We start from the raw sequence: 17,309 nt of genomic DNA, 5'->3' as shown, positions 1-17,309 counted from the left end.
CGCAGGGTTCTTCCTTCCTCTGCCGAACTCGTTGCTCCGCAGCAGCGGGTCACAGCTTCCCTTGCCCCACCAATTTCCCGAGAATGCCACTTTGACCACGTCGTTCTGTTTAATTCTTTTAGCCGACTATTTCTAAACACATTCCTCTCTGACATTCTTCTCTCACTCATGACCAGAAGTCAGTAAACGCGAGCATGAGTTCAAGCAGTTTGGTCGCCAATGAAGGCGGTATCCGCGAGAGAATTCCTCAACCGGAAGAGCCGCCGAAAGCAACATCAACCAATGATGCACAAAACACTGTCAAATCGCTCAACGAAAAAGAAGTCGACAAGGACGAGAGCAAGAAGAGAACATATGGCAGAACACCAGAGGGTAAAGGTATGTGACCTTTTCTGACGCATGATTGGTGTGTACAAGGAAGAGTGAGCATGGTATGGCTGATACACGAGGACGACAGTATTCGTGGTGCCGCAGACACATGACATGGTCTCACAACTCCTCTCCCCGACTCAACCGAAGAATGTGTCCGACGTGGTTATCCTGGCTGTGCTTGCATGCCATGTCGCCCTGCTCTACTTCCTTCCAGATTCAGTTCGTGTCCCCATCCTTGCCATCGTCTTCCTCTTCTGGCGTGCCGCCTACAACGCCGGAATTGGCTGGCTACTCAACATACAGTCCAACCATAAGCGCCTCACCACATGGGCTCGCAAGTACAATGTCTTTACAGACCCGACCTCCGGCAAGAACCCTCGTCCTTGGCTCTACAACCAACTGAAACGTGAAATGGAAACCAAAATCGCCAAGGATTACAAGTTCGAGGAAGCTCCTCTCGAGTACAACACATGGTTGGTTTTCAGAAGAGTTGTTGATCTGATTCTAATGTCTGACTTTGTCGCCTATTGCTGCTTTGCTATCGCTTGCGGCGGCCGTCCTGATGGTGAGAATGTTGCAATGACTATTGCACGCTGGGCTTGTGGCTTGGCCCTCGTCGCTTTCAACCTCTGGGTCAAGCTCGATGCTCATAGAGTCGTTAAAGACTACGCCTGGTATTGGGGTGACTTCTTCTACCTCATCGATCAAGAACTCACCTTCGACGGCGTCTTCGAGATGGCTCCTCACCCCATGTACTCTGTCGGTTATGTCGGATTTTACGGCATCTCGTTGATGGCCGCCAGCTACAAGGTGCTCTTCATTTCCATCATCGCGCATGCCGCTCAGTTTGCATTTTTGACCATTGTTGAAAACCCGCACATCGAGAAAACATACAATCCGCCCATGCCAAAGAAAAGAAGAGAATCCGAGAGCGACAGAGAAACCCCCAAAAGCACCACACCCGATTCTGGCCACATCAATGGATACCCTCCCATAGCGACAACCGAAAAACCCTCTACCGTCCACAACATCCTCGGTCTTCACAACATGGATCTTCACCGTATCACAGATATATCTGTCTTGCTCATGCAATCTTACCTGTTTAGTGTCGCCTTTCTGACTCCTTCGACTGCTCTATGGCAGATCGTCTTTGTCGCCAATGCGGTTGCTTGGCGCCTGTGGTACTCACTAGGCATTGGCTATATCCTAGATCGTCAGTCCAATAAGAAGAAATGGGCTCGCCACTTCGTCAAGTACGGCGAGAGTACCGAAGAAGCTTGGAGACAGTGGAAAGGTCTCTACCATCTCAGTATGAGCATGTGCACCGCAAGTTTCCTCTGTGCAGCCTTGAAGATGTACAACCTACCCCCTGACTGGACTTATGGTCTTGCTTTGCTTCGCCATGTACTCGGTACGGCTTTGATCGCTCTGCAGATCTGGACAAGCATCAGCGTCTACGAGTCCCTCGGCGAGTTTGGCTGGTTCTTTGGTGATTTCTTCTTCGACCACGCGTCCAAACTCACATACGGCGGCATTTACCGATTCCTCAATAACCCCGAGCGAGTTCTTGGACTGGCTGGTCTTTGGGGTGTGGCCTTGATTACTTGGAGCAAAACAATCTTTTTCCTCGCTCTGCTGAGCCATCTCCTCACCTTGGTGTTCATCCAATTCGTCGAGCGCCCGCACATGGAGAAGCTTTACGGTCAGTCCTTGCGTCAAGATTCTGGGCTTTCCAAGAGTCTCAAGCGTTCTCTCCCTTCGCCTCTCAAGCAATGGCAAGGCAGCGTCGACAGAGTACTCGAAGACTCTATGGACTTCCTTGAAGAATTCATCGACTCGGCAAGACCCAAGCTTGCAGCCGGCATGGACACATTCGTCAGAGACACACGCACGCTCTTCAAAAACTACCCAGCACGCATCAGCATAACACGCCTTGCGCCTGACCTCGCTGGCTACGATCCCAAGGACTACTCTATCGAGATTGAAGGCACACCATCTTCTGGCACCTCTGAGTTCGAACGCTATAGTGGGCGTGAAGGAGAGATTGGCCAGGTCCCTCAGCAGCGCGTCGACGAGTACAAGACTTTGACATTTGAGTACGGCGCCCCTATCAAGGTCCGTTGGCAAGCACCGGTAAACCACCGCCAAAACGACTGGATCGGACTGTATATGGTAGCAGACAACTCTTCGCGTGATGTGACCCGCATTGGTTCTCAAGGCCGCTGGACCGCCACTACGAAGGGCGTCTACGATTCTCTAACCGCCGAAACCGGTATCCTCGTCTCTTCGCACCACGTCACAAAGGATGGCAAGCAATATGCTACTGGTGAAATGGAGTTCTCTGGTGATAAGCTGTGGTGGACCCACGGCGTCTTTGAGTTCCGCTATCACCACGACGGCAAACACAATGTCATGGCCACCTCCCTACCTTTCGAGATTCGCATCGGAAGATTTGATGAAGACGACGTCCAGTTTGATAATATTGCTCTGGCACGTTCGGCCGTTGAGCAGGCCCTACTCCCTGTGGTTCAGAACTGTTTCGATCGCGACTCGGAGGTCGCACCGCGTACTGCTGATGATGTATTTGGCGATGGACTGGAAAGAGAAGGCAGATATGCCAGACGTGTCGTCTTTGCCATTCACCAGATGTAAGCTTGACTCTTGACTATCGGACGGACTATTGTTGACATGCGACACAGGTTCGGTATCGAATTCGCACCAGAAGTCGTCTTGGCAGATGGCAGTATACAGAACCTAGCTTGGAGAATTTGCAACGCTAAGAAAGTGCTTGTAAGTTATCGTCCTCGACGTTCACTAAGTTACTGGTGATAAGACTAACTTTGTGACAGGCACCTTACAGCATGACACCTAGCCGTGGCCGCTCGACTCCCGCGGAGTTCAAGGCTTGATTCATAAAATCAGTTAAGAGGAAGATCACACATGTACAATGTACATAATTCAGGACAAGTAGAAATACGCTCGTTGGACAAGGTCAAAGAAAACACCGCAGTAATGGTAAATTGGAGTTTGGGAAGGAGCGAAAAAAAAAAAGAAAGGTCACGGACACGATACGGCAAAATTGGTGCTCTGGCTTGTGTGTTCAGAATCACCATTTACATATGTTAGGTTGCAAATCAGAGAATATCACGTCTTGGATATTTGCTACTTCCATGTCCTGGACTGCTCATCCTTCCTCATACAATACACCACTTGATTGTTTCTCCCCCTCTTGAATGTCGTCGCTGCTTTCTTTCATCGATGAGCATGTCCGTTTGTTGCTGCGTACTTCTTGAGCAATATAAATCACGATTTTCACCAGCTTCAGCGGAACGGCAGACGCATAAACATCGCTCTTTAATTCTGTCTGCCTTGTGATAGAATGTAAGACAGCAATGTTATCTACGTACAAGTACACGTTGGAAGAACAGGCCTCTGATAATTTCCCCCTTTTCTCATCCTCATCTCTATCATTTCAATCATTCATGTACTGGCGCCATTCTTTGCCGCTCTGAACATTATAGAATAATCCCCGCAGGTAATCCATCCCATATCTAATGAGTTCTACGCTTCTTTGCCTTCGAGGGTCGTTTGTTGGACATGGTTGCTTCGGTCTTGATCTCATCGTCAGGGGTTGGATCAGGCTGCATCTTGCCGATGTTGCCTTGGGTCAGACGGATGACGTCGTCATCGTCCTCAGTAAGATCCATGAACTCCATTCGACGCTTGCCCAGTCTGGCGACATCCAGAGGAGTGGCCTGGCCGGATGACTCGAGAGTGATGCCATCAGTCATGGACTCGTCGCGGCTAGGTGGCATCGGAGCTTCAGCACCACCGCGAGTGTTATCGATATAGTTGGCCTGTTGAGACTGAATTAGCTCGGTGTACTCTCTGCTGTACTGCTCAGTCATGCTAGTAATGAGCGCTCCGAATTCAGGATCTTGCTCTGATTCTTTACACTCGGTACAATGGACGTAGTAAGCGTTGCGCTTGATCGGGTAGCCCAAAACTTCGTATTCTGGCAGTGTATCGCCTAGCAGATCAGCGTCAGGGTCAAGGCAGTCTTCGCAAAAGCCCTTATGGCACCAACGACAGCGGTAGATCAAACCGCCGGCATTGGCTGTGCTTTTGCCACAATCATGACAGTCGTGTTGAGAACAGTGGAAGTTCATCTTGGACTTGGCCTTGGCTTGATACTGCTTGCTGAGGCACTTCAAGTGGTATGAACGAGGACAAGCTGAGCAGAGATAGATTTCGCCACCATCGAAACAGCTTTGGCAGATTTCTTGATGAGGAACAGGCGCTGCTTTTTCGCGCTTGGGTTCCGCCAGTCGGGGGTCCTTGCCTGCGAATGTTGGAACGGCTTCCCAGGCTTTGCAGTTCATGCTCTCCTTGTTGATAGCGTACCCGTCGACCATCACGGTAGTGTTCTTGTCTGCCCTACGGTCTGCACGAGACAGAACGGGGCCGTCGGCGGTCTTCTTGTTGATCTCCTTCTGATACCTGACACCGTCGAGCACAGCACTCTCGACTCGCTCCATCTTTGCTAACCACTCTTTTTCTGTAGCCTCTTCGGATTCACCGTTGACGTGAGGATCGATTGGTTTATCTTTACACTTCTCGATGATCGTCTCGAGGTCCCAGGTGACCATTTCATTCACATCGATCTCCGGGTGACTCAAGGTCGTTGCACCACGACGAATCAAGCTCTTCAACTGCGAGAACCCAAGCTCAGGACCATTGTCCATCGAACTTTCGTCTTGTTCAGCGCCGTTTGATCTTGACAACTCGTCGGGACCGTGTAAGTCTCTCATGGATTCGGTGATTTTTGCAGATAAATACATCTTCTTTCTGATTCGGCCCATCATCTGCTCTTCCACGGTGCCAGAACTTAATAGCTTGTACACGGTGACAGGCTTCGTCTGTCCAATACGGTGGGAGCGTGCCTCTGCCTGGAGTGTGACCTGCGGATTCCAGTCTTCGTCCAAGAAGATAACGTCGCTCGCAGCAGTAAGGTTGAGGCCCAGACCACCGGCGCGAGTAGAGATAAGCATGACCTTCTCCGCCGAAGATGGATCATTGAACAGTCTGATTTGCAAGTTGCGCAGCGCTCTCTGCGTACCACCATCGAGTCTCACATGGCGGAATGGTGCTCCGTGTCCATTGCTGCCTTTTGTTAGGAGGAGATCTTCAGTGTAGTTAAGAGCTGAAGTGAAGCCCGAGAAAATAAGTATCTTCTTTTTCTGCTTTATGACGAGCTCGTCGATTAGCTTACTCAATACTATGAACTTGCCAGAAGCGTGCATGATGTGGTCTCCAAGGTTGTACGGCTCTGGCTCAGCGCCTTTGATCATGTATGGGGTAATGCAGGCTTTACGCAATTGCATGACGATGTTCATGAGCTTCTTATAAGCAGAGGTGTCTTTTTCTCCACTTGCTTCGTTCGAGATAGCCTGCTCGATGAGAGCACGGCTTTGGTTGTTGAAGTCGTTGTCGACGGCATTCTTGATATGATCGAGTTGAGCATCTTCTGCGACATCCTGGATAAGCGCGTCGTGTTCTTTCTGCTGTACATTGCCGAAGATATCATCAAGCAATGTGCCGCCGGCTTTTGTAAGCAATCTTGTATACCAAAAGCGTTGGACTGGAGTTAGAGGAATGTAGAGCAGGACCTCGCTCTTGGTAGGCAGCCCCAAATCGACGCCAGCACTGCTTTTCATTCTGCGAATCATGACAAGCTCAAGCAGATGTCGTGCATAATCCATAAATTTCGAATCGACCTGACCACGACCGATGTTGAATGCTTCCTTGAATAGATCCGCGGTCTTCTCGGTGAAAACACTTGGATACAGCCAATGTAGCAAGGCCCACATCTCGTGAAGATCATTCTGCAAAGGAGTTCCAGTAAGCAGCAGACGATGCTCGGCTTGCAGGCCTTGCAAAGCAAGCGCGATGTTTGTCTTGTCGTTCTTGATCTTGTGTCCTTCATCGAGGATGCAATAACGCCATGGAAAGGCGCGTTTCAACCAGGCACTCTCTGACACAAACGTTTCGTAGGTGGTGACCATAATGTCAAAGACTGTTCCAGAGTCTTCGTTGGTAGGAGCAGAGATCTCACCCATCTTCGATTTGTTGCGACCAGTCGCGTTTCCGTATCTGTCGGTAGCTCCAGATGCCATCAACTTCACCTCATCGCGCTCAGAGTTCGTGCCATGGAAGCGGAGAACCTTGAGTCCTGGGGTCCATTTCCGGGCTTCATCACACCATGATCTCAGAACGCTGAGGGGGCATACGACAAGGTATGGTCGAGCAATACCGACCGGGCTGGGGTGAGTCTCTTCAAGGTGCTGAATCAGCGACAGGGTCTGTAGCGTCTTTCCGAGGCCCATCTCATCTCCAAGAATGCAAGGCATTGCGTTTTCATACATGTTGGCCAAGAAAGAGAGACCGGTGAGCTGATACGGCTTCATGGTTGCAACAACGCCAGCCGGCTGCTTGCTGATGGGGGTGAATGGCACGTATTCCTGATGCGTGCCCTCGGCTAGTAGCTTCGAGATGTAGTTGCTGGAAGGCAGCAAGGGCAAGAAGTAGTCTTTGTGGTGAACGAGGAAGGCATCGCGCTTTGCTCTTGTCGTTGTTGCGATGTCATCACGCACTCGGTTTCGCACAGTGTCGGTTTTGACAACGCGCGGAGCCTTGGCTCTGGCCTTGGGTGATGCGACTTCGTCAGTGATCATGTCGGAATCCATAACACGGTTGTCGGCGATCTGTTGTCTCTTGGATTTGCGCCTGGGCGTGGTCGATTTAGGGGTCCTTGAGTTGTATTCAACTTTGGTCCGGGCAGCTCGAGGGGGCAAAGATCTGGTTGGCGTGATTGCGTTAAGCTTGATTGGACTCTTGACATCGATGTTAGATAACATGTCTCCATCATCGTCGTCGAGAATGTGGACGACTGCGGTGTCTTCATTTTCAGACTTGGTGTTGCTAGAAGACTCTGTTTGCGGCAGATCTTCTGCTCTCATATGATTCACAGGAGAGGTTTGACTCGTGGGTTGAGCAGGACTCATAGGTACCGGCAAGGGTCTTTGTCTTGGTTTGAACATCGACAGCAGTCCAGAAGCGGACAATCGCTGCCTCTTGGGTGCTGGTGACTGGTCCGCCATGGTTTGAGAAGGCGGAATAGGATCGAGTTGTTATGAAAGCAAAGAGATGAGAGCAAGGCTCTGCGGTCACTTGGTTAATTGAAGCCAGCTGTATGATGTTGCCGGATGGTTCTTGATGAATGTGATGAGTCAAAGTAAAGAAGGTTAGAGTATGGCAAGCGTCAAAACAACTTTAGTGATGCTGGCAACCTTATAATCATGGTCAATCACTTATGCTTTCTTAATTCACTGCAAGGAAGGTACACAAGAAGGTGGTCAAAGTCGCGTTCACTTTCCAAAGCGGAAGACGCGATTCGTTGACGCGGGAGTTTCTATCAAACGCATGGGGTTTCCTACCCGACGCACGCGAACTCTGACTCCTCTCCTGCGCAGTATGATAGCCAATGTTACTATCGTCAAAATACACAATGTTCTTAGGAATTTCAAGGGGGTGCATGATCCTCGCTCGATCTCCGAGATGTTATCGCCCTTCGACAGCGTCAAAACCCGATCATAACTGCTGCCGGGAGATGCTTACGCTGAATAAACAAACTACAAGCGCTTGATATCAACTTCCCTCACTTTCCAAACGACGCGATTCGTGAAACCGCGCCCAGCCAATGAGTGAATTGCCGATGGCTGACATTTCCAGATGCACTCGAGTCGCCGCCCTTGAAAGTGTCTCAACGTAATATTTCCTAGAATAACCATTAGACCCCCCTACCTATGCGCAGTGCTTTTATCAAGTCGCTGTCCTCAATTCGCAGCATCCCGCGTACTGTCAACGGTACCCGCACATTTGCAACAACAAGCACAAGATCATTTACCAACAATATGGAGAAACCATTCGAGCAGATGGAGGAGCAGATCCCTAAGGTCTCTGAGCCTACGAGTGCTGCCGCGCCCAAGCAGGAAGAGCAGGACTTGCCGAAATTGTCGCCGCAGGAGTTCAGGATATACAACAGAATGGCAGAGCACATGGATATGTTTGTATGTGGTCTATCTATCGACTTTCTGTTCTACCGGGCATGAACTAATGCTTTGAAGCACGAGAACTTCCGTAGGACGTGGAACCTCTTGTACGGCGCATGCGAGAGCAAGAAGCGACCAAGCGGTATGAGCATCCGTCAATTCATCGGTGTTGGCGACGATTTTTGCCATCATCTCACTATACACCACACTATCGAGGAGCGCCACATCTTCCCAATCCTTGCTCGTAAGATGCCGGCCTTCAAGAAAGAGCTCGAGTTGCTCACTCAGCACAAACAAATCCACAATGGACTCGACAAGTTTGAAGAGTACCTGGGCCAGTGTCGAAGCGGAGAGAAAGAGCTGCGCATGGAAGAGATGAAGGCCATCCTAGACACGTTCGGTAAGGTCCTTTGGCAACATCTTGACGACGAGGTGCATGAGTTGAGGGCCGAGAACATGCGCAAATACTGGACGCCAGCTGAGATGGCGAGGATACCCATTTAGAGGGGCATCATTCTGGATTATACCCATAGACTTCTTTCATTGCTCAAGACGGCTTGCCTTGCTTTCTTGCGGCAGCGAACTTTTCGTGCCATTTTCGTTTTCCGGCAGTGGCTTTCGCAGCTGGTTTGGTGGCGCCGGTGGTGGTTTCTTCTGCGACTGCGACCATCTCGGGTGCAAATTCGATGCGCTTGCCGCCTGTCGATAGCTTGTATGAACCCTGCTCAGAAGTTAGTGATGTCTCTTGCAATGTCCGGGCAAACCTGCCTTGAGTATATCAAGGGTAGTCTGAGCTCTCCACGCTTCGGGAAGAGCGTCCTTCCAGGCATCCAAGAAAGCCGACTTCTCCATAGTAGACTGTTCTGCATGGCTCTGATGGCGGCTCTCCAGCAAATTGTGACCCACAAACTTGACTGTAGCTTGTTGCTGGAGATTTAACGACTCTTGACCGTGCTCGGAAAGCTTCAGGAGAATAGCGTCAACTAGACTCCTCGGCCATTCATCTTCTCCGTCAAGCATCCTGTCGATCGACTCTTTCTGTATAGGAGCAGCCAGGTTGACGGCATGAGCGTATGCAATTTCCAGTAACCATTTCCACACTTTTACAAGGGCAGCAGCGGTAGGACGGAAGCTCTGACCGGCGTGCTCAAAGGCGACGAGATGCTTCCATACATCCTGGCACTCGCCATGACTCATGGGGGTTTGCGCAAAGACATGATGTTTTGATCGTGGGTCCGACGAGCGTATGTCTGCGTCCTGGGGTTCGGCGAAGGAGATCAAGAGGGAACGAAGAGTGGATGCGGCATGACGGGTGGGTGCAGGCAGGCATTCAAGAGCGGAGCCGCATTGAGAGATGGCAGTGGTACCAGAGGCATCGAGCGAAGGAGTGGTGATATAGACGGTGTTGGAGGTGTGGACCTGGCGGATGAGATAGGTCTTGTCTTGGGTGGTGAGGAAGGCTTCAGGGTCTGTCGCGTCTTTGGCTTTGAAGCTGAGGGAAGGCGCGTCGGATGTGCTGAGGTAGTCGAGTAGGTCTGGAGGGAGCTCGAGCAGGCGACATGGTTGCAGGTCAGCGGCGATGGAGAAGGGAACACCGGCGCTTGACTGGGTCGACATGGTGCAGGCTTCAGTGGGGGACTAGTTTCGAGAGCATCATCCTTGATCGCAGCTTCCGGGCGACTCCTCTGCCCCGCAAACAAACAATCGACGGCGCCAAACTTGGACCAGGGAACGAGCTTCGAATAGCTTGTCGGCAGAGCGGGCCGAGAGATCAATATCAGAGAGCCGACCCCGACGGTTGCAACAACAAACGGTGTGACCAGTCAATTGCTGAACCCAGCCCTACTAGTATACAACAAACTCCTGCGACCCTTCTCCCTCGCGTCGCCGTCTTGTTGTTTTTTGTTTCCTGTCGCTGTCCGCACCCGCGCCCATCTCGCTCGCTCTCCCCCTCCGCCGGTTCGAAGGCTGGTCCTCGTCCGCTTTGTTTACTTTTTCCACCACCGGCCATGAGCTTATACCGCGACTCCCTACCAAGTGTCTGAGATCCTCCCAATGGTCGTTGTTACTCCGGCCATAGCCGCCCTTACCGGCGAGCTAACTCTCTTCCACACCACCGACCCACTTCTCTCCAATTCGCCCATCCTCGTCTTTTACGGTCCTGCCCCCTCCATCTCTGCTGCCACCTCGCGCATCCAGATCCACGTCTTTACTCCTGCCGGCTTCGAATCCTATCCCCGCGTCAGCATCTCGCCCAATGCTCCCTACTACGCTGCCGTCAATTCTCTCCCGCGAGAAGAACAGGGCGATGAGGTCTGCCGTGGACTAGCTTTCGGGCTGTCAAAGTACTTTGCAGAAGTCCCTAGACCCTCGAGAGATGCCTGGGTCGCCCAAGCATGCCCCTCTAAGAAGGCCGCTTCTGCCTTTGCGCTCTTCAGCGACGCCCACGTTGCTATTCTGGCCACACGCATGAACAAGGTCGATAACCTTGACGAGATTATCAACGACATACAACGCTCTCTCAGTGAGCAAACTGTATCATGGCTAGATCTGGATGTTGTCTTGCCTCCTGGTTCCATCGAGCCCGTCAAGCTGGAAGATGAAGAGCCCGAGCAAGAGAACGTTGACGAAGAAGAGCTGTGTGCACGCCGATATGGAGACTATGCTCCGTTCATCAAGTTGTTGGGCGAGCCTGCCTTTCTGCCCACCTCCAAGCTGCGCAGAGCTCCATCCAAGCCCACTGCCATTGGCCGTAGTCAGGCCTTTCTCAGAGATCAGCGAGAGGTCACGAGGAAGGAGATGAGCGAGCTTGTCGACACCGAGTCCAACTACATCAATAAGTTGACTTTGCTCGTTACCGACATTGCTTCCGACTTGCGCCAAATCGTCCACAACGATGCTATTCCCGTCTCGAATCCCATGGAGCGCACGATTAATGATCTGTTTCCTCCCTTTCTCGACAAGATGCTGGAGCTCAACTCTGCCTTTCTCGAAGCCATTCGCCAAGTTCTGGATGATACTGAGGATTCAACCATTGTGGATCTAACAGACACGACCGAAGAGACATCTCAAGATGAACCTATAGAAGACACCATCGGCCTTACAGAATTCGCTAAATGTTTGATTGAATGGTTCCCAAAATTCGCAGAGTGCTACCCTTCATACATGCAAGCGCATTCAAGGTTCCCACGTCTAATGAGAAGGTTGGCGCGTATCGGGGATGCAAGCATATTGGACAAGATCCAGTCATTTGGAGAGAAGCGTCTAAATTCTCTACTGATTGAGCCAGTTCAGCGTCTGCCTCGCTATACCTTATACATTGACAGTATCGCAAAGCAACTTCCTGTGGCGCATCCGGCACTAAAACTACTGCTCAAAGCTCGAGACATAGTTTCGGAAATTTGCTCGCAAGATGCACCTGGCGCTCAAGAAACAAATATATGGGAACGCTTGCAACGAATCGTCAAGTCTTGGCCGGAAGAAATTGAGTCAGTGGGTCGATTGATCACAATCGTGGATGTTGTTGAGATGTTTCCGCCCTTCGAGGATGGTCACAGTCGTGGAAGTTCAGGAGTGCTCCTTTTATTTACTGACTGCACTATCTTCGTCGAGAAGCGATCTCAGATGGCCATGTCCGCGCGTGCGTTATTATCAGAACTCGGAAAGCCATTACTCGAGGACCGCCGTGATTCGACTCGCCCAATCACTCCGCCATCTCTACACTTTGTAGACTCTTTCAGTTTGAAAGACACAACCGTGACAGAGTACCTTGACAATCGCGCGATTACCATCATGCCACTTTCTCCTGGCCCGGATCCTGGTATTGCTTCTGAACAACGTGTTTACTTGCTCGAAGGACCGTACTCTGGAAAGGCCTCGAAGTTCCAAGAAGAGTGGACAAAGGCTCAGGTCGAAGGTCGCTTCACTGAAGAGGAGCGAGAGAGTGGCAAGTGGGAGGTTCGCAGCGCCCAGATTGCTGGTGGAGAGCTCAATCTCTTCAACGCCATTTTCGAAGGTTGCCAACGACATCACCAGGAGAACCCATCCGAATCGGCACGTGTCCGCATAATTATCGATCCCAGCAAGCATGAACATCGCGCCGTTGTTGGCGAAAATGAGCTAGAGGCCAACGTGTCGCTGGAGAAGACAGAGAAAGGACAATGGCGCATTTCAATCGAGAGCGCCTACTCGATGGCAACACGCGACAAAGTCGATGAAGGGGAGTTTCTCTCCATTCTCATAAGGCGGCTCAGTGGTCTGTTGACGTCTCGCTTTTCGACCAAGAATTCTGCCATCACTTCCTCGTTTGTCCTCCGCAATCAACAAGTCTTGGATGACTTGCATTTGGAGTTTGAAAAGAAAGAGGCTGAAGTATCAGTCGCACCGGAGCCGACTTCGAGCCAGGAACACCATCGTCCGAAATCCCCTGTTAAGATGATCTCGAACTTCCTCTCCCAGTCTACACATGGCCGTCAGACTCCAACTCCTAGGAAACTCCCTCAACCTAATGCTTTCTCAGATGCACCGTTACTTCTTCCAGGCAGTAGAGACGGAAGCCGGCCGTCTTCGCGCGACCAGCCGTTGCAGCTATCTGTGACACCTGAGAGAAACAACATCGTGCAGAGTCCCACCAAAAGACTCGAAGATGCTCTCAATACCTACCTTCTAGCGCTCCTGGCTCGCAAAGGCAATATTGTTGGCAAAGTCGTGCAAGGAAGATCGCGTGCCAACGAGCTCTCTGTCAACGAACTTTACAACTCATTGCTTGAAGATCCAAACATGATGGTGGTAGCAGCCCAATCATCCATTGATGTTCTTTTTGCCGCTTTTGAGAAGTTCCTCAACGTCGCTTGGAAGGAAGGTGTTGGTGCGGTGATGACAGCAACCCAGTTCCAGACCATTCAGACCAAGGCCGAAAGCTTGTTCCCCGTCGATTTCGAACGGTACTTCAAGGACAGCTTCCATAACATGTCGCCTCCCAATCAACGAGCATTGAGAGGGATTGTAAAACTACTAGCCGAACTATTGGATGGTACCGGTAATGACGGCGATCGTGGTATTTTGACGGCAGCATTTGTCGAGATATTGGTGCATGATGGTAATCCATACGATTTCGTGTCACTGCTCGATAGATTCGTGGAGGATATCGAGTCGTTGTTTGGTGAAGTGGTGCAGCCTAGGGAGACACGTCCTACGTTAGGAGGACACGGTCGCTCACGTTCTACAAACACTGCTTCTTTGACCTCCAACACTTCGTCCTTCCGAAAGAAGTTCGGATTCGGTTCCAGTACTAGTAGACCGGAACAGGACTACAAAGTTTCGGTGTGGCGAACTTTGAGTAAGAGCACAAGACTTCCTGATCAGCCCTCGAGCTTGTCTAGAGGAACAATGCAGCGTGCGAAGACTACGGACGGCCACGGTGGTCTACCCGTCAGACCTTTCTCACAGGAGGGCCCAAGCAGGCAACCATCGCCACAACCTCCGGAGCGACCAATGTCGCATGACTCCATGTGGCACAACAACGGCCCTTCGCTTGGAAGTATCGGAGAGACACTTAGTCCGCCTAACCCTGCACCTCACCGAAAGAAGCGGCGTAGCTCGCTGTCCGACCTCAAATCTCTAGAGCTTACTCTGAACGAATCGCCATTCATCTCGCCGTCAGCAATGCGCTCCTTCGAGGATTCACCAAAGGAACCAGTAGAGAGAACCAAGTCACCTTCACCCACACTCACCAGAGCTACTGGCATTCCCATGCTTGGATCAACTCTTGGATCGCCTATTAGCGATCGACCCCGTTCACGATTACCATCCGCTTTCCGCAAGGAAAACTCGCCATTAAATCAACACCAACCTAGCCCGTCACCTTCCTCAACTAGACCTAGGAGTCTGAGCAAGCAACCTGAAGAGTTTGATGCTAGCCCTGGTCCTCTTGTGCGACGTGGCAGCAAGCAAGTCGGTGATGTATCAAATAGCCCCTACTCGATCGGTAGACGAGGTTCGAAGCACATCGATGAAGCCCTTTATCCGCTGGCTCGACGAGGCTCGAAACAGGTTGAAGATGGACACAATGTTCTCGCACGTCGTGGTTCTAAACAAGTCGATGATGGCAGCATCAGCAACTATCCAACACTTCGACGCAGTTCAAATATACCATTGCTATCGTCCAAAGTCGACCGGCCAAAGACACCGTCTACTCCAACAACAGCAAGAGCAGGACTGTCAGAACGCCCTACAGCAGGCAACGCGATGCGCATTAAGACAGGTCAAGCAGGCACGCCAGGTAAAGTGACGATAAAATCACCACCACCCAGCGGCACGCCTACCAGAAAATTGCGCATGCAATCACCCCAGAAGTTACGCGAACGTCTCCAAGACGAGCACCGTGCCCTAGATACCGCACATTCAACCCTTCAAGACGAGCTCGGCCGCATAGGCGAAGAGATAACCATGAATCGTCACAACAGCGTCCTCCGCAACCACGATTCTCCTGCTCAATCCCAAGCACCCAGCCACGACATCCGCACCCGCCTCTCAGCACTCGAAATCTCTCTACCGACATCTGTGGATGCCGTAGCTGCACGCGTAGCCAAAATCCACGCCGACGCACTTTCTTCCCTCGCCGTGTCCGAATCCAAAGCCAAAAAATTGGATGAGCTGTACCGTGAAGCCAATGCTGAGAATGAAGCTCTGTATGCACGATTCAATGACGAATTGGCCAGAGTGCTCAAGGCTGTGAGAAGCGGACAAGGTGTTGATGAGTTGAAGAACAAAGTCCGCGAGTCGCAGGACGAGGCTGGAAGGTTGAGGAGGGAGAATGCGAGATTGAAGCGTGAGGTTCTTGGGTTGAGGAGTCAGTTGAAAGATTGAGGAATGTAAAATTTTACTTCACGCTTTAATCTCAATCTAGGTCACGAACGAATCGGATGACGGATGATCGGTGGATCTGGTATTGGAAGGATCTGATGGGAGGCTACGGAGAAGGCAAGGATCAGGTACGGGAACAGAAAGGGGTCAGGATGAGGAAGGAAAGATGGATGGGTGGAGAGGAAAGGACGACTGAAAGACCTCTCTTTGGATCAAGAAAGAACGTGGTCACAGAGCGCGTTCACAACTGCCCTACCTACCAAGGGTGTTGTGTTGTTACCATTGCAGTGTATTAGCGGTGGCGTCTCTTCTTCAGGTCGTGTTTTTGTTTTGCTTTACAGCACTCCAGCATATTGTATCTTTGATTGTTCTGAAAAAGCGTGGTACATATTTGACCAATACATGTTGACTTTTGTCATCAGAACTCCCGATATCTCTTTGGCCTCTTGGGATTGAATGCTTCATCTGCTTCGTGCGCGGTGGTTTCACAACCATCGTCGTCACCCTCCCCGGAACAGCAATCCCACCTGAAGCAATCAGGATGGTTCTCCTTATTCTCGGCTGTATCTATCGGGCCATCCTCTACTGAATCATGATCTTGCCATGCTCGCTCATCTGGCTCTAGTTCCCCTGAATTTGAAGCACATCAGCAACGACGAGCGCCGGTCAAATCGGGTTCTGAGAGCACTTACCACTATGATGTACGCAACTGTTCTCTGCATTCTCCGTGACGTCGAACTCGCTCTTACATAATCTACACATTTCGAGCCTCGGTCTCTTGTTCATTCCCACCGTGCCTTCATCGACGCCCGAGTCAATTGGTTGTACTGTTAAAACCTCCTTCTCGAATATCGCCCTCGCTTGAGGCGACGAGTTCAGTGTTTTATAAACCACCGTCCGTAATCGACTGAATGTGAGTTTGTCAACCGCTGTCCGCAACTCTGGCTCTATCTTCGGTCGTGGGGGTTGATGTGGTATTGGTGACAATGTAGTAATGTGAGGTGATTGTATAGTGAGAGTACGGCCTTTTGCTGCTTTTCGAGCTTTCCGGGTGGCAGCTTCACGTTCTGGTACTATTGCTTTGATGGCTGCTTTGAAGGCTTCATCGAGTGAGGTTTGGGCGGGTGGCTGTTTTGGGGTGGCCTTTCTTGGTGGTGAACTGCTTGATGGCTGGTGTGATGATTTTCGTCCTGATGCGAAGCACGATGGTTTTCGTTTTGACGTGGAGGGCGATGGAGGTCGAGTGACTGGTGATTCGGTTTTCGTGTACGGATTGTCTCGCCTAGACTTTGGTACTGGCTCTGGAGGTGTTGGTTCTGTTGATAGTACCGTGTCTAGCCACGGGTTTGATCTTCCAGTGGCTATGTGTTGGCTTCCTGTTGAAGGCGATCGAAACGCATGCTGTGCTGCAGCCATCATCTCTCAACACCTTCGCCTTGACTCACGACTTTGGAGGGATTGTACGAGTAGGGGCAAGCCATCATATACAGCAAGTAATAAACAATCAAGTGACCAAACGTGTTCCATGACTTGAAACCAGTTGCGTGATGTCAGTATCCTATTGATCAGCGTACTCAGCTTGCTGCGTCCAGCATCTCCTTGGAGCGGTTGTCTCCTTAAACTCGAGTCTTGTAGACAGATCTAATGCATGCGTGGTGTGTCGGTCCGCAATGACGGGTAAGAGTGATCATTGCAGCAGCCTTTTGAGGTAGGATCGACACTGTACTCTGCCGTGTCAAGGGATGATGAGCAGATTTGCATCCGGCACAGATGGGGAAGTCGCAACTCTTGGATGATCAAACGCGACATTGGTTAGTTGGTGCTCTTTCCGAAAAGAACCAGCTTCGCTTAAACGCTTCGTCGGTGTGGAATAAGTTGTGGTTGTGGTTGTCATCGCGTCGACGTTCGGCTTTTGCCATTCAAGGTTTCGGCTTCACACAATCAAAATCATCACAGCTTCGA

General features: G+C 51.0%; 6 protein-coding genes across 6 annotated transcripts; 3 read left to right on the top strand and 3 right to left on the bottom strand.

The window, feature by feature from the left end:
• Positions 1 to 115: 115 nt before the first annotated feature.
• Positions 116 to 3,533, top strand: M438DRAFT_343158 (phosphatidylethanolamine N-methyltransferase). The gene is made up of 4 exons (XM_029904920.1): positions 116 to 378; positions 458 to 3,020; positions 3,072 to 3,162; positions 3,222 to 3,533. The coding sequence occupies exons 1-4, from the start codon at positions 195 to 197 to the stop codon at positions 3,279 to 3,281; spliced, it is 2,898 nt and encodes a 965-aa protein (XP_029764241.1). The 5' UTR covers positions 116 to 194; the 3' UTR covers positions 3,282 to 3,533.
• Positions 3,534 to 3,717: 184 nt separating this feature from the next.
• On the bottom strand, positions 3,718 to 7,767 carry M438DRAFT_343157 (uncharacterized protein). Its single transcript, XM_029904919.1, has one exon. It carries the CDS (start codon positions 7,530 to 7,532, stop codon positions 3,924 to 3,926), a length of 3,609 nt encoding a protein of 1,202 aa, XP_029764240.1. The 5' UTR covers positions 7,533 to 7,767; the 3' UTR covers positions 3,718 to 3,923.
• Positions 7,768 to 8,366: 599 nt separating this feature from the next.
• Positions 8,367 to 8,987, top strand: M438DRAFT_266994 (uncharacterized protein; the record flags this gene model as incomplete). Its single annotated transcript, XM_029900148.1, has 2 exons — positions 8,367 to 8,501; positions 8,559 to 8,987. 2 exons carry the CDS (start codon positions 8,367 to 8,369, stop codon positions 8,985 to 8,987), a joined length of 564 nt encoding a protein of 187 aa, XP_029764239.1.
• Positions 8,988 to 9,030: 43 nt separating this feature from the next.
• On the bottom strand, positions 9,031 to 10,100 carry M438DRAFT_362863 (uncharacterized protein; the record flags this gene model as incomplete). The annotated part of the gene is made up of 2 exons (XM_029907607.1): positions 9,031 to 9,182; positions 9,248 to 10,100. 2 exons carry the CDS (start codon positions 10,098 to 10,100, stop codon positions 9,031 to 9,033), a joined length of 1,005 nt encoding a protein of 334 aa, XP_029764238.1.
• Positions 10,101 to 10,242: 142 nt separating this feature from the next.
• Positions 10,243 to 15,778, top strand: M438DRAFT_343154 (uncharacterized protein). The gene has a single exon (XM_029904918.1). The coding sequence runs from the start codon at positions 10,539 to 10,541 to the stop codon at positions 15,348 to 15,350; it is 4,812 nt and encodes a 1,603-aa protein (XP_029764237.1). The 5' UTR covers positions 10,243 to 10,538; the 3' UTR covers positions 15,351 to 15,778.
• M438DRAFT_313189 (uncharacterized protein) lies at positions 15,700 to 17,203 on the bottom strand. The gene is made up of 2 exons (XM_029902547.1): positions 16,040 to 17,203; positions 15,700 to 15,977 (listed from the first exon to the last, which is right to left on the bottom strand). The coding sequence occupies exons 1-2, from the start codon at positions 16,764 to 16,766 to the stop codon at positions 15,766 to 15,768; spliced, it is 939 nt and encodes a 312-aa protein (XP_029764236.1). The 5' UTR covers positions 16,767 to 17,203; the 3' UTR covers positions 15,700 to 15,765.
• Positions 17,204 to 17,309: the final 106 nt, after the last annotated feature.

Source organism: Aureobasidium pullulans (genome assembly GCF_000721785.1).
Source record: "Aureobasidium pullulans EXF-150 unplaced genomic scaffold scaffold_3, whole genome shotgun sequence".
NCBI classification, from domain to species: Eukaryota; Fungi; Ascomycota; class Dothideomycetes; order Dothideales; family Saccotheciaceae; genus Aureobasidium; species Aureobasidium pullulans.
Note: the sequence above shows the minus strand (reverse complement) of the source record. Positions and strands in the feature narration are given on the sequence as shown.

What these genes read in the sequence shown, in the direction of transcription:
- M438DRAFT_343158 (XM_029904920.1), top strand. Translation starts at nt 195, where the DNA reads ATGAGTTCAAGCAGTTTGGTCGCCAATGAAGGCGGTATCCGCGAGAGA. An exon ending in CAGAACACCAGAGGGTAAAG is followed by an intron (nt 379 to 457) that starts GTATGTGACCTT and finishes CGAGGACGACAG; the next exon opens with TATTCGTGGTGCCGCAGACA. An exon ending in GCAACGCTAAGAAAGTGCTT is followed by an intron (nt 3,163 to 3,221) that starts GTAAGTTATCGT and finishes ACTTTGTGACAG; the next exon opens with GCACCTTACAGCATGACACC.
- M438DRAFT_343157 (XM_029904919.1), bottom strand. Translation starts at nt 7,532, where the DNA reads ATGGCGGACCAGTCACCAGCACCCAAGAGGCAGCGATTGTCCGCTTCT.
- M438DRAFT_343154 (XM_029904918.1), top strand. Translation starts at nt 10,539, where the DNA reads ATGGTCGTTGTTACTCCGGCCATAGCCGCCCTTACCGGCGAGCTAACT.
- M438DRAFT_313189 (XM_029902547.1), bottom strand. Translation starts at nt 16,766, where the DNA reads ATGATGGCTGCAGCACAGCATGCGTTTCGATCGCCTTCAACAGGAAGC. An exon ending in CAGTTGCGTACATCATAGTG is followed by an intron (nt 15,978 to 16,039) that starts GTAAGTGCTCTC and finishes CTTCAAATTCAG; the next exon opens with GGGAACTAGAGCCAGATGAG.